At 39.4% G+C, this 16,111-nt stretch overlaps 1 protein-coding gene across 4 annotated transcripts in view; it reads right to left on the bottom strand.

The window, feature by feature from the left end:
• Positions 1-16,111, bottom strand: part of INTS4 (integrator complex subunit 4) — a 94,813-nt gene that overhangs the window by 8,198 nt on the left and 70,504 nt on the right. The window contains exons 17-22 of one of the 4 annotated variants that reach the window (XM_036258271.1): positions 13,172-13,252; positions 10,924-11,054; positions 8,586-8,615; positions 4,854-4,913; positions 1,247-1,412; positions 886-1,029 (exon numbers count right to left, since the gene is read on the bottom strand). In XM_036258271.1, coding sequence (XP_036114164.1) covers positions 886-1,029; positions 1,247-1,412; positions 4,854-4,913; positions 8,586-8,615; positions 10,924-11,054; positions 13,172-13,252 — 612 coding nt within the window. The remainder of the gene's footprint in view (positions 1-885; positions 1,030-1,246; positions 1,413-4,853; positions 4,914-8,585; positions 8,616-10,923; positions 11,055-13,171; positions 13,253-16,111) is intronic. The other 3 variants (XM_036258272.1, XM_036258274.1, XM_036258273.1) reach the window with 3 other exon arrangements.

The following is a 16,111-nucleotide window of genomic DNA, read 5'->3' as shown; positions in this document are numbered from 1 at the left end:
GGGGTTGTGTGGGGTGGCAACCAATCAATGTGTCTCTTTCACATTGATGTTTCTTTCTCTCTCCCTCCCACTCTGTCTGAAGATAAATGTAAAAATATCCTAGGGTGAGGATAAAAAAAAAAAAAAAAAAGTATATTGCAATTTTTTTATACTCGTCAAAAATTGGAAATAACCCTGTAGGGGAGGAAAAATAATTTTCTCTCTACACTTCTAAGTTCTTGGCTAGAACCATTTGTCTGTCTCCTTGAAACTGAGCATCCTGGGGGCAGGGTGCTGACATAATTACCTCTGCAATACTAGCACTTAGCATATACAGTAAACATCCTGCATGGGTAGAAGAAAGAATAGATGGATGGATAAATGGGTAGTGCTCTTTGTGGGGCTTTAACTGTCTAAACTGCTTAGTATCTCTACTACATCTCTCATGTCTTTTAAATACCTCTCTCTAACTTGGAAAAAAATACTCCCTAGTAACTGCTTTTTTTCCTACCTATAAATTTTGTTCACCAAGCTGACCCACCCACAGCCTGAAAAGGATTTTTTGCTTCAGCTTGTCTGAAGTCCTGAAAAGCCCAACTTCTAACCTCACATAGTAAAAACAGAAAGGGCTCTGTCATTTAGTGAACACTTGGTGTGTACCGGGGGCTTTATATATATCACTTCATTTCGATGTCAACTATTCCTGTTAGCTATAGAATCTAAGGTTCAGAGTTTAAGGTAACTTGCATCAGACCACACTCAGAAGTAAAGTTGGGATTCAAGCCCAGGCTTTTCCAAAAAGATGCATCTGTGCTCCCTCCCCAGTTTCCATCTGTCAGGTAGAGATGAAAGGGGTGCTAAAGGTAAATGCTTCACCATGACGTCAGTATATAAGCTCTGACAGACCTGGACCTTCACAGTGCTCTGAGGATCCTGCACATGTTCCAGGGTTGCATCAACATCCAGGGCCACCACCAACCCAGATGTAAATCGCAAAGGGTTGTCTGACTCGCCGGCTGGCTCAATGATGGTGGCTGAGGCTTTGTGGATCTGTAAACAAGAAGAAAATAGAAAGATTCTAAAGTGAAGTCATCCCCGAGGAACAAAATATGATCCTTATCTTTCTGTCTCCTTATCAAACAACGTGGGCATCTGAGAGCTAATCAGAAGAAAGGCCCTCGCCCAGCTGCTCCAAAGATGAAAGATCATCAAGGTGAGCAGCTCTGACTGTCTGGCCAGTCTTCACCCAAAGGGCTATGACACAGACCCTGACCTGTTCTGGAAGGGGGAGGTGCAGGAAGGTACTCTGCCGCAGCATGGTCTGTAGAATTTTGACTACTTCTACAGGTTTGGATGTCATGAGTCGGGGCATAAGGTCAAGAAGTTTGTCCACAAAGCTGTCCTGAAGGTGGGGCAAATCAGCGATGAAACACCTGGAGGAATAAACAGAAGCAAATGACTATGCATTCATTTGCCATAGGCTGAGCCCCAAACATCTGTCAAGCCCCAAGGTAGAAAAAGTAATGAACTGGAGGAGCTCATGGTTCCTGACTGAAATAGCCATCTAGTCCTGCCTTATTGACATGTCATCATAATAGCCTCATTTATTGAATACCCATTATGTGCCAGGTATACGCGTATTTTACATTACCTAATCTTCCCAACAATCCTGTGCACTGTTAGAATTATTTCTGATATTACAGACATTAATTTAACAAATATGTCTTTAGGATTTTCCAAGTACTATCCTAGACACTGGGGACATAAGAGTGAGCAAAGGGGAAGAAAATGCCTGTCTTCTTTCTTTTTTTTTTTTACTTTTTAATTAATTAATTTATTTTTGTTACAGATGTTTCTCCTTTTCCCCCCACTGATTCCCCCCTCCCCCTCCCTCCATGTCCTATCCCCAGCTTTGTTGTCCATGTCCATTGTTCATGCATACATACATATAAGTTCTGTGGTTTATCTTTCCCCCACCAACCCCTCTTCTAGCGATTGTCAGTCTGTACCCCACTTCCACGTCTCTGGGACTACCCCATTCCTCAGACTGTTATGTTCATTATATTCCACAAATAAGTGAGATCATATGATACTTGTCTTTCTCTGTTTGGCTTGTTTCGCTTAGGATAATACTTTCCAGGTCCCTCCATGTTGTCTCAAAGGATAAGAGATCTTTCTTTCTTACAGCTGCATAGTATTCCATCGTGTACATGTACCACTGCTTTTTTATCCATTCGTCTATTGATGGACACTTGGGCTGTTTCCAAATCTTAGCTATTGTAAATAGTACTGCTACAAACATGGGGGTACATATATTCTTTCTGATTGGTGTTTCAGGCTTCTTAGGGTACATTCCTAGAAGTGGGATCACTGGGTCAAATGGCAGTTCAATTTTTAATTTTTTGAGGTAACACCATATTGTTTTCCATAGTGGCTGCACCAGTCTGCATTCCCACCAGCAGTGTACTAGAGTCCCCTTTTCTCCACACCCTCACCAGCACTTGTTGTTTGATGATTTGTTGATGGCGGCCATTCTGACAGATGTGAGGTGATACCTCATTGTTGTTTTAATTTGCATCTCTCTGATGATTAGTGATGTTGAGCATTTCTTCATATGTCTCTTAGCCATCTGTATGTCCCGTTTGGAGAGGTGTCTATTTAGTTCCTCTGCCCATTTTTTAATTGGGTTCTTTGTCTTCCTTTTGTGGAGTTGTATGAGCACTCTATATATATTAGAAATTAACCCCTTTCCTGATATATCATTGGCAATTATGCTCTCCCATACAGTGGGCAGCCTTTCCATTTTGATGATTGTATCTTTCGCTGTGCAGAAGCTTTTGAGTTTGATGTAGTCCCATGTGTTCATTTTCTCCTTTGTTTCTATTGCCTTAGGTGATGTATCAGTGAAAATTCTGCTGCGTATGATGTCTGAAATTTTATTGCCTACAGTTTCTTCTAGGATTTTTATGGATTCATGAGTCATATTTAAGTCTTTTATCCATTTTGAGTTTATTCTTGTGTATGGTGTAAGTTGATGGTCTAGTTTCATTTTTTTGCATGTAGCTGTCCAATTTTCCCAGCACCATTTATTAAAGAGGCTGTCCTTACTCCACTGTATGCTCTTGCCACCTTTGTCAAATATTAATTGAGCATATTGCCTTGGGTCCATTTCTGGGTTCTCTGTTCTGTTCTACTGGTCTGCCTGTCTTAATGGAGCTTATATTCAAGCAATAGAAACACTCAGACTCACGGAGGATGAAGTTTCATTGAGGCTTAAAGAAGTTAAGTAACTTATTCCCAGCTCTGACTGATTGCACAGTACTTCTGCCTCGTGGAAGGGTTAGTAAAAAAATATTTCGCTGATGAGGTGACATCAGTACAGGGACTCACAGGCTAAATTAAGAAAAAATTAAACAGATGAGGAACTTTGGCAATTCAGAGCTGTCACCTTTCCAAAAATCTCTTCAACCCAACTGTTAAAAAACAGACCACTTGAGACAATCTAAAATCAAAAGGCATGAACTTCGTTTGGATTTGAAGGTAGGATCTTAGAGAGCCAAGCTAGACTATTCATTTGACAGAGAACAGCACCTACTAGTGAAGGGTGGTACTACAACCCAGCCCTACAGGAAGCAATCATCACCCACATGAAAAAATAATTAAGAAATTCAGTCATATAAAACTCAGGTTTGGTAGAGTTCATGGTGGCAGGGACAAGGAATGGCAAAATGAAATATCAGACTTAATGGAGTGCTCTCAAATTCAATAAATGTCTTCCACCTGGCATTATATTGCTAGTACACCAAAGGTTTGGTCACTACCTGGACTCCCACTTCTTCGCCAGGCCTTCCACTCATCTCCTACACCTGTTTTAACTGATTTATATCATACAGAACTCTGACAATACTTTCTACAAAATAAGTCATTTTTATTTTGGAACAACTTTTTTGTAGATTATAGAGAAATATGCAATTTTAAAAACAGTGGCTTAAGAACAGACAAGCTGTAACTTCAACAAGAGTTTTTGAGTTTTCCCACATAATACTTTTTTTTTTTATGGTCCAGCTGAGTGCTGAATCCAAATGATCCTGGATGTTTTTATTATTCTGTTTTTGCATGGTTAGGTTTAAAGCTAAAGTTCAAGAGGTTTAACACCAGTCGGAAAGAATATATGTACTCCTATGTTCATAGCAGCACTATTTACAATAGCTAAGATCTGGAAGCAACCCAAGTGTCCATCAGTACATGAGTGGATTATAAAGCTGTGGTACATGTACACAATGGAATACTATGCAGCTGTAAGAAAGAAAGATCTCTTATCCTTTAAGATGGCATGAAAGGACCTGGAGAGTATTATGCTAAGTGAAACAAGCCAAACAGAGAAAGACATATATCACATAATCTCACTTATTTGTGGAATACAATGAACTAAACAAACTGCTGAACAAAATTAACCCAGAGACATAGAGGTGGGGTACAGACTGACAAGCCTCAGAGGAGGAGAGGTTTGTTGGGGAAGAGATAAACCACAAAACTTACATGCATGTATGCATGACCAATGAATATAGACAACAAAACTGGGGATAGGGTAGGGGGGAAGGAGAGGAGGGTGTCAATGGGGGAAAAGTGAGAAACATCTGTAACAAAAACAAATTAATAAATAAAAATAAATAAATTAAAAATAAGAAAAATAAAGTTAAAGAGGTTCATATACCACTAAAGAAAATACACTCACCAGGGCACATTGCCACAGGTAATAACTTGACTGCATGGGCTAACCCCAAAATTCTGACTGTGATTGCCCTTGTTGCTCTGTAAGTGATAGTATCTGCATACCAATATTTAATATACTAAAGGAGTGATGAAATACTTACCTCTGGAAAAAATCCACTTCCTGTAAAAATTTTTCACACATCCCAAATAAGGGGTCGACTCTGTAGAAAAGAAAAAAAAGTTATTTGCTTATGAAATATGCAAACTGAGGAGTGAAGACCAAAGTCTCAAAATCCTGAGCCCACATGAAAGAAGAATGAGCATATTACACTATAAAAATGACCTCTAAGCCCAGCCATTGTGGCCCAGTGGTTGGCATTGACCCATTCACCAAGAGTTCGCCGGTTCGATTCCTGATCAGGACTCATGCCCAGGTTGTGGGCCCGATCCCCAGTGGGGGTCAGGCAGGAGGCAGCTAGTCAATGTTCTTTCTCATCGATGTTTCTATCTCTCTCTCTTTCCCTCTCCTTTCTTCTCTAAAAATCAATCAATAAATAAAAAATTTAAAGAAAAAAAGGTCTCTAAGAGGAATACAGGACTGCTAATGGACGCAGGGGGAAATATGTGCCAGGATCCCAAGACCTGATTAGAACACTGCAGTGCCCATTAGGCTCAATGACACTCAAAATCAAAGACTACCACAGGACACCCTTGGCACCAGATTCACTAAGAATATAGGACAGGAACACAGCTTGTAGGCAGTGCAATGTCATGGTCCTCCTCTGTGAGAGTCCTTGCAGCAGTCCATTCAGGAGCCCACAGAACTGTCTGGGAGCTTTGACTGCTGCTGGGTACAAGGAGATGTGATCTATATCAGAAGTGTGGAGACCACCCTGGCTTAGAAGCCTCGTGCTCCATAGGTCTAACAGGTCTTGAAACAACCCATAGGCCTACCTTCCAGGGTCCCCACAAACAATACGCTCAGTTACAAGAATAGATGCACTCTATGAAGCCCAAAGCTATGGGTTTGTATCAGATAATTATAGTTCCTTCTAGTCTACATGCAATTTTCTCAGAGATAATTTTTTTTTTATCATCCTCACCCGAGGACATTTTTCCATCTTTTGTTCAGGTAGAGTGGGAGAAAGAGAGAGGAACAGAGAGAGAGAGAGAGAGAGAGAGAGAGAGAGAAACATCGACGTGAAAGGGACACATCAAGTGGCTGCCACCCGCACAACCAACCAGGGCCGGGGACAAACTGCAACCGAGGTACGTGCCCTTAGCGGGAACGGAACCCAAGTCTCTCCGGACCACAGGCCAATGATCTAACCACTGAACCAAACCGGCCAGGGCTCTTAGAGATAATTTTTACCATAGTAGTGTTACCTAGTAATATAGATGACACTACCAGGTTTCCAGGAAACAGACCTAGAAAGTTAACCAAAGGTCAAATTTTCATGTAGTAGGAGAAAAGTTTTGTCACTACTTTGCCCACAGACACAGAATATGTTCTTTCTTCTTTATCCTGACTTCTTCAGCCTCATAGTAGAGTACTTCTTTACAGTAAAAACTTACTGTATACATATATAACCTGGGCAACATGCTAGGCTGCTGTAAATTACTAATCACACAAGAGATTTTTCCCTTTAATCTTTGTGCATTTTCTTTTATTTCTTGTAATTTCTGCATGAAAGTTCCCATTTACTTTCTTCTATTATATAATATCAATATATTATTCATTGGAGGAGTAAAGTTCCCATGAAGAAAAACAAATACTCTTTTCTTTATATAAAACCATGTTAAAGAATGGTGTCAAAGTTCTCAATAACCTACTTTAGTCTTTCTACTAAAATGTAAGTTCCATGAGATTTCCTGACATAAGCAGGTATTCAATAAATATTTGTTGAATGAATGAATACTAAGAAATGGCAAATGGAAACTTACTCTACAAGCAACATTCATTTAAATTAGCTTCCTAAACAGGCAGCACTTGAAATTTTTTAAACTCTGATAAACTACCAGCGTGGAACTGAAATTTGATAGTGAGGTTAGCCCACCAAAGACCCCCTGGGGGAGAGGGCTGGATGGCAGAATTCCAGCTAGCAGAGCTGAAAGGGAAGCAGTGCTGGGATTTGGCCTACGTACGTCCACAGAACCAGCTTGGAGAGCTTCCAAGCAGTAAAATACAAAACAATTTGGAAACTCTCCCCAAAACAGAGCAGGCAGCCTCACCTACACACTATATAAAGAGGGCCTCTACCAGTAGGAACTCCCCCCTTTTCCTTGGTGTGAGGAAGGAAAGCAGTGGAAGAGTGAGGCCCACTAGGGGAAATCGAGCACTGACCTACACTGTTGGGAAAGCCTACACCAATTATCACCTTCAATGAGTCTAGACTTTCATGTATAAGTATGCATGGACATTGGAAAATTAGGAGATGTCATGAGGATAATCAGAACAGTAAAGGAGATCAAGCAGATCTCAATGAGACGAAATCAAGGTAAGAAAGTCCAGAAACCTTTAAAAAAATTCGAACGAGTAACCACCATGAGATTTAGGAGGAGATTTGAAAGGGTACTGCATTAATAAAACAAGATAAATTGCTACAAAAAAAGGCAGAGAGAATAAAGCACACCTGCAAATAACCAGTAAAGCGGTTCCTCCTTATCCACATTCTCCCTTTCTGTAGTTTCAGTTACCTGTAGTCAACAGTGGTCTGAAAATATTACACGAAAAATTCCAGAAATAAACAATTCATAAGTGTCAAAATGCACACCATTCTGAGTAGCATGATAAAAATCTCACACCATCTCACCAGGGACACCAATCATCCCTTTGTCCAGCATACCCCCACTATATATGCTATTTGTCACTTAGTGGCTATCTTAGTTATCAGGTCAACTGCTGAAGCATTGCACAGTGCTTGTGTTCAAGTAATTCTTATCTTACTTAATGGAGGCCCCAAGGCACAAGAGCAGTGATGCTGGCAATTCTAATATGTCAGAGAGAAGCTGTAAAGTGGTTCTTTGAAGTAAAAAGGAATGTATGTATAGGTTCAGTACTATCTGTGTTTTCAGGCATCCACCGGAGGTCCTGGAACACATCCTCTGCAGATAAGGGAGGACTGCTGTAATAAAATCAACAGTCAAAGACACAAGAATAAAAAATGAAGAAAACTGAAATGGTAAATTGAAAAAGCATACTGAATAATTTACTCAAAATATAGAGTACAGACCTGGCCAGTTTGGCTCAGCGGTTAGAGCGCCCGCCCGCGGACCAGAGAGTCCTGGGTTCGGTTCCCACTAAGGGCATGTACCTAGTTGCAGTTTGTCCCTGGCCCCATGTGGGTGGCAGCCATTCGATGTGTCTCTCTCATGTCAATGTTTCTCTCTCTCTCTTCCTCCCTCTCTCCCTCCTGCTCTATCTGAGGATAAATGCAAAAATGTCCTCGGGTAAGGATTAAAATATATATATATTTTAATATATATATATATATATATATATATATATAGAGAGAGAGAGAGAGAGAGAGAGAGAGAGAGAGAGAGAACGAGAGAGAGAGAGAACAAAACAACAAAATTATGAAAGAAAAAATAAGATGTCCCTGGCAGGTTTGGCTCAGTGGTTGGAGTGTGGGCCTGTGGACCAGAGAGTCCCGGGTTCGGTTCCCACTAGGGGCATGTACCAAAAAAAATAAAAATAAAATAAAATAAAAAAAGATAAGATGTAGGGAAAATAGATCTAGAAGATACAACATCCAGTATGAGAGACTGGACTGGATGGAAGAAGCAGTAATTAAATAAAGGAGAGTAAAAACAAACCCTGAGCTTAAAACAGAGTTGAGACTTCAAAGTCCCAATAAAGGTCAGTAAGAATATTGAAAGAAAACACATACCTAGACATATCCTGGTGAAATTTCTTAATTCTAAAGAGAAAAAGAAAAGTTTACAGCTTTGAGCCAGGAAAGATAAGCTGCCTACAAAGGAAAGAAAGCCAGACTGACATTAGACATCCTAACTGTCACATTCAGTTCTAAAAGGCAACAAGCAATATTTACCGAGTTCTGAAAGAATTCCATTTCTGCATGAGAGCAAAAGAAAGGCAGTTTCGGACATGCAACATCTCAATGAGTATACTACTTAACATACTTATTCTGTAAACATTACTAGAAAATGTGTTCCAGTCAAATAAATAGTGAATTAGAACAAAAAAAATTTTAAAGTCAAATGTGGTACAAAAAGAACAGTGGAGGGCAAATTGGGGTTAAATAATTTTGATAGTGCATGCATAAAAATTAATGCATATTTTAAGAAAGGTTTCTTAAAATAAGAACTATATTATAAAAACATAATAAGCTGAAACTAAATTCCAAATTAAATAGCATGAGGCAATTAAATAAAAGCACACTAAAACTTTCATTTTGATCTGAGGTGGTCTTATAGAGGTGATTATAAATTCTATTTAATTGTTTTATACTGATAAGTATAAGTCCAATATGTTTATCTTAAATATAAAGGTGAAAAAAGTATTTATACAACTATATGAGCTAACTTTTGTCAAGTGTTTACTCTAAATGTCTCAGGCAGTATTTTAAGGGCTTTATATATAAAAGTCAATGATCCTTACAAGAACCCTATGAGGGAGAGGCAGGTACTACTATCCCAGTCTATCTTATGAGGAACAAACCAAGGCACAGAAGATTTGTCATTTATCCAAGGTCACTAAGTTTGCAAATGGTGGAGTCAATGTCTGAACCCTTCAATGAGGTCCCACAACTCTCTTAACTTCTATGTTCTGCCTCTCATTTAGGTTATAATTAGGGTACAGAATTTTTAAACCCCTTGAAGAAGAAAAAAACAAAATAATTGATCCATTGAAAATCAAGAAAGAAAAATAGAAGCTTGGAATGCATACAAATGGAAAATAGAAAATAATACAGCATGAATAAAGACCAAATATATTAGCAAAGAATCTTATAATTTGATTTATGTTAATACACACACATTTATAGTCTACACATTTATCTGGTTGAAAAAAGTCTGATTACAGTTGTTCTAGGAGAGGTGGATTACCAGAGAACCTTCACTTAATCTGCAATATTTAAATTTTTACAATAATCATTTATAAAATAAAATAATACATCTACTTTCTTTAAATAAAAAGTGTAGAGGCCATCACAAGTACCTATCTTTTCTCATTTATGACTAAGTAGTACAGACTAAACATTTGTTAAATGAATGCATGGATGGCTCTAAGATTAAATTACTACCCAAGTTTATCAGGGCTTTACCAAGATAACTGAAGAAATAAAATAATATTCAAAATGTTCTTTTTGACCTAGTATTTTTCAGTGCTTACTCAAACATCCATATTTATTTCTCTATACCACATTTAGGCTGAAACAAATGCTGAACTGAGCATCAGATGTGTCTTCAATCTGGCAACAAGTTACATAAATACTGCACTGTATCAAATCTACAATGTCATCATTCTTAAGTTGCATATTTATTTTATAAAACAAGAAACAAAACAAAAAAAACTCACTTTCGATAAAATTATGGCACACCATCAAAATATCCGATTTCAGAGAAGCTAAACAATGTGCATTTTTGAATTGATGAAATACGGCAATTCTCATTATCAGAAAGTCTAGCAGCTACCATTATACTGAGTTTCTGCTATGTAGCAAGTACCATGCTAAGTGCTTTTACATGTATTGTCCAATTCATTCTTCATAGAAACACCACGAGATAGATGCTGGCATCATTCTCATTTTACAAACAGGAAAACGAAGCTACAGAGGTTTAAAAACCTGTCTGTAATCAAACAATTAATAAATGGAGAGGTCAGGATTTGAACAAGGTAGTCTCACTGTACAGTACATTCTCTTAATTTGTCTTTACTGCCTTGGAGAGAGTTTACTAGTCCCTTTAGAAGAGGAAAAAGTGGTTCCTGGTACTAAACTCTTAAAGAAACCTATCAAGGACCATACAAATGTCCATGTTCCCAGATGAAGTCCTATGTTGTGTGGTAGGCAACAAAAAGCCACTGGAAGGTTTGTCCAGGGATCTAATCTAATCTGAGAACAGAACTTGGAATATCTGAAAAAGTGAATACTAATATCCCTTAGCTAATCTCTCCTAAGTATAATTTTACTTATCATAACCTTGGTGATATTTCTGAATGTCTTTGAAAGGACCGTGCCACCCCTTCGGGCTGGCTGCACACCTTACCCTCGAGTAGTTCGTGCCGTTACTATAAGTTGCAAGGCTTTGGCCTGCAGCCTCATGTGATGGATAATCACCACCTGCTTATTCTCCACACCACTGTACATGAACTCCATTTTGTAGGTCTCTTCCATGATCTATAAAGAAAAAGTAATGATCAGTGAAAAGATCATCTTCCTTGAGAGCAGCACAGAATTGTACGTGAAACTCTGAAATTAACATAATTTGAGAAAAAGTAATGTAAGTGTTGAGAGAAATGTATACTATGTCTTGCAAGAAAGAAAATAGCCCTGGCCAGTTTGGCTCAGCGGTTGGAGCGTCGGCCTGCAGACCAGAGTCCTGGGTTCGGTTCCCGCTAGGGGCACGTACCAAAAAAAAAAAAAGGAAAGAAAGAAAATAAATTATTATGTCAACCGAAAAACAAAAGGCTTTCTTCTGGTAATAAAATCATCTTAGTTGATGATCTGAAGATATGAAAGTTTAATCGCCAATAAAATTGTAAAGCACTGCTTGTTATCCTAAGCCAAACTATCTGTTCTGTGGGAACAGATGAATATATGCTGTATATAGAACCCAATCCCCAATATAGAACCCAATCCCCAAGATAGTTCTCAAGAATTTAGCATCAAGAGCCATGACCCACCTATTAGTAGTCATCCAGACAGGCTGTCCTACGGGCCTACAGTTTGGGATAACTGAAGAAAACTATCTATGACCTCAGCTCAAGCCCAGTGCATCTTAAGCTCTTGCTCTATTCTAGCCAAATCAGCTGCTCTTGCCCAAATGATGCTTCTCTCCCCCTTCTGTGCCTGCCTTCCTTTAAAGGTTCTGGGGTCAGAGAAATGACTCCAAGCTCTCCTACAATTGACAGTAAGACAAGATACTTAGTTACATGGTATCTCAGTTTCCCTATCTATACACAGGGAAGAAACAGTACCAACATTATAAAATTTAAAGGATTAAATGAGGCATAGAAGGAGTCTAACACAGTATCTGGCACAGAGCAATTGTAATTCCTTTCCTCTCTTTCTTCCAGACTGCTGCTCCCTGGTCCCCTCCCTCCCAACATGGTCCATTTGGCACTCCAGTCATTAAGTTCTACTCCCTACAATCAACCACATAGCAGGTCTGAGAGGGAGTCTAGCTCACATGAGAGATCAAATAAGGTAGTGGAAAGAAAACAGACTCTGGGTATCAGAAGATCTAAGCTCAAATTGCTGACCCAACTACCCACAACTTGAAGAATTCAACCTTGCTGAGCTTTAATTGTTTCACTTGTAAAATGGGCTTAATATTTACTCCTATCTAATGGGGTTATTGTGAGGAATAATGAAAATAAACTTGAAATCATTTAGTGAACTGCAATGTAGCCATGACAGTCATCATCATTAGCTTCCTAATGGGTCATAAGCACTCAGTTATATACAGACTCACTATCCAGAAGAGTTCACCAAATCCCAATACCTAAGAATAAAGGTAAATTGCTCAAAGCTAGAAAGAAAGAAATTCAAAGCAAATAAAATGAAATGCTACTTAATGAACTAAAGAGAAACACAAGAATGTTTTAACATTCAAGAGATGGTACAGGCTAAATATATAACCAACCTGAAAATTAGTTCGGCTACATTTTCAGATTAAAAAAAATTCATGGTAGTATTTATTGGATTTTAGTATATATGAAATACAAACTGATAATATTTTAGAACACAAAAAAATCTTAGATCCCTGGCCGGTTTGGCTCAGCAGTTAGAGTGCCGGCCTGCAGACCAGAGAGTCCCAGGTTCGGTTCCCACTAAGGGCACATACTTCGATTGCAGTTTGTCCCTGGCCCTGGTTGGGGTCATGTGGGTGGCAATCACTCAATGTGTCTCTCTCATGTCAATGTTTCTCTCTCTCTCTTTCTTCCTCTCTCCCTCCCACTCTATCTGAAGATGAATGAAAACATGTCCTCGGGTGAGGATTAAAATAAAAAAGAATCTTAGAAATCATCTAATTGAACACAGGGAGGTTAAATAACCTGCTCAATATCACCCAGCAAATTAGAGGCACATCTGGGACAAGAACCCAGGTCCCTCGACTCTAAAGCCAGTACTATGACCCCTAATTATGCTGCTTCTCATATCACTAACTTCTGTCACCCCAGGCTGAAACTAGGAGGCCACATTAGAGCCATGGAGTTGTGTGAAGGCCTTTGGATCCAACTTGAATGAGATAATTCCTGGACAGAGATCTACTGAGGTCTCAGTTAGCTTACCTGTTTTGCTGCTGCTGAGGCCAAATCACTCTGCTTCAAATACAAAGGGGCAGCCACATTCCACAGCTTTTCCTGTAAGGCCTACACAGACAAATCAAGAGAGGACAGAACACAGAGATCACAAAGACTGGCATATCATTTGGACTTAGTTTACTTTGAAAATCTACCGTGATCAGGATTTCCTCTCAGTCTTATTCTTTTAAGACAATAAGCCCTACCAATGGTTTGGGCTAACTGAACTCCTCCCCATTCTATCCAACTCCTAGCCCAAAGGCCGCATGTCCCAGACTAGTGCTTGCAAGCAGAGTGCAGGAGCCATGAAGTTCTCACCAGAATGTGCAGACAAGCTAGCTTAAAGGCTCTGGGCCCTCCTTCTCCCCGGGGCCACTGGACTACCAACTGCCTAGACCTTTCTTGCTTGACTGCGGTTCTTTTTTCCTTGCCCCATGCTCACTATTTGAACAGTCCCATCACCTTACCAGCATAGCTTTACTAGATTCCACTCTCCTCAAGCTTTCCACATTCAACACTATCACTTAAAGCCACAGCTTTCACCTTCTGTCTCTCTCCTCTGCTATCCACCCACAGGGCCCCATCTCTCGTCTAAATCTCTGCTGTAGTCTCTAATTTCCACAGTCCTTCTTCATTAGAGACATAGTCCAATGACACTACAAAAAACCCACACTAACACTGTCCAATGGAAACACAAAACAAGCCATGTATGTAATTTTACATTTTCTACATTTTTAAAAGTAAGAAGAAATAGGTTAAAATTAATTTTAATAACATAGTTTATTTAACCCAGTATATCCAATATAATACCATTTCACTATGACATCAATTTTTTATTTTATTTTATTTTTTGCATTTATCTTCTGATAGAGCGGGAGGGAAAGAGGGAGGAAGAGAGAGAGAGAGAAACATAGATATGAGAGAGACACATCGAGTGACTGCCACCCACACAACCCCAACCAGGGCTGGGGACAAACCGCAACCGAGGTACATGCCCTTAGCGGGAACCGAACCCAGGTCTCTCTGGACCGCAGGCCGACGCTCTAACCGCTGAAGCCAAACCGGCCAGGGCGTGCCATCAATATTTTAAAAATTACTGAGAGTTTACATGCTTTTTTCATAAAAAGTCTAAGAAATTCAGTGTGCATTTTGAACTTACGGCACATCTCAATTTGAACTAACAACATTTCAAGTGCTCAACAGTTACATGTACCTGGTGACTATCATATTAGGCACTGGCAGGTTCAGACTACAGAAACAGAAATCTTTAAATCTATACTATTTTATCAGAGATATTATTTTTTAAATATTTGCTTCCAATTATTTCTCAAATGTACATTTTTATATAGTTGAGGTCAGAAAGCTGAAATAATTTTGTATGCTTTTTTTTTAGAGTGTGGAAGGAAGGGGAGGGAGCAGTGAAGGGGGGAAGAAGGGGTGGAGTGGGGAGAGAGAGAAAGAGAGAGAGAGAGAGAGAGAGAGAGAGAGAGAGGGAGAGAGAGAGGAACAGAAACACTGATGTAAGAGAGAGACATCGACTGGTTGCCTCCTGCATGTGCTCTGACCAGACTCAGGGATCAAAGCTGCAACCCAGGTATGTGCCCTTGACCAGGAATTGAACCCATGACCCTTCAGTACACAGACCACTGCTCTAACCACTGATCACACTGGCAAGGACTTATATATTTTTGGTACTTACACTGTATTTTCTGATGTTATTATACAATTCTTTTTATTTTTCATTTATTAACTTTTTATTATTTTTTCTTGATGTTGTTATATAATTCTTCATGAAGATCATTACTGGCTACAGAATATATTGGGGAGTAGATGTGCCACAACTGAGTTAGCTCCTCCCAGATTACCAAACACCTGCCTGCCTCTAGTTCTAAGTCTGGGTCCCTTATCTACCCTGCCACTCCATGACACTGAGTAAACAATAGTTCTGTGTCCTTTTTAGGAGTAATCTCTTCTCATTTCCTACTACAGAAAAGTAGATTCTTTTCAAAGGCCTTCTTGTATTTCTATGGAGAAGATAGCAAGCCACAGAAGAAGGAAAAGACCAAGAGTGACATGGCATTCACTATGCACCAAACACTAGGCCAACATCATTCAAAGACATTGCTGGGCCCTGGCCGGTTTGGCTCAGCGGTTAGAGCGTCCGCCTGCGGTCCGGAGAGACCCGGGTTTGGTTCCCGCTAAGGGCATGTACCTCGGTTGCAGTTTGTCCCCGGCCCTGGTTGGTCGTGCGGGTGGCAGCCACTCGATGTGTCCCTTTCACATCGATGTTTTCCTCTCTCTCTCTTCCTCTCTCTCCCTCCCACTCTGGAAATATGCTATATCTTGACTGTGGTGGTGGTTATGTAAATATGTACATTTGAAAGAATCTATCTTGCTGAACAAGGGCTATTTAAATCCCAACCCACTTCAGTGTACACACCCACCTTCACATGTATATACACACTTGCAAAATCCTAAGCTCACATATTTTACAGTGGGAAATAATTTCTGACTTCTCCATTTATTCTGACTTTTAACAAATATCATTAATCACTTTGAAGACTAATAACATTTGGAACTAAAGCTAAGATAAAGGCTTATCAAGTAAGAAGGGCTCTCCTAAGTCCTAAGCCCAAATTTATAGCAGAACTCTGCACTCTGCTGCAGAAGCTGAAAGCTACTGAACTAGTTTAATTGGTTTTCAATTCAGCAAACTAAAACAGTTTCTTGAGTACCAATTTTGTGTGTGTGTGACTACCTACTATGAAATGCCAGCAAGTTGGCCCTTTTAGGAGCAATGAAATCAACCTCTGACTAATTTTACTTTGACAAAGTGAAATTAGTATTTTAAGAAAATAAAAGTTCATACAAGTTCTTTGCCAATCAAATTGAAAAAACAATGAAAATCCTTACGATTCTAAAGAAAAT

Source organism: Molossus molossus, unplaced genomic scaffold (genome assembly GCF_014108415.1).
Source record: "Molossus molossus isolate mMolMol1 unplaced genomic scaffold, mMolMol1.p scaffold_m16_p_13, whole genome shotgun sequence".
Taxonomy (NCBI): Eukaryota; Metazoa; Chordata; class Mammalia; order Chiroptera; family Molossidae; genus Molossus; species Molossus molossus.
This window is presented reverse-complemented; position numbering and strand designations above follow the sequence as displayed.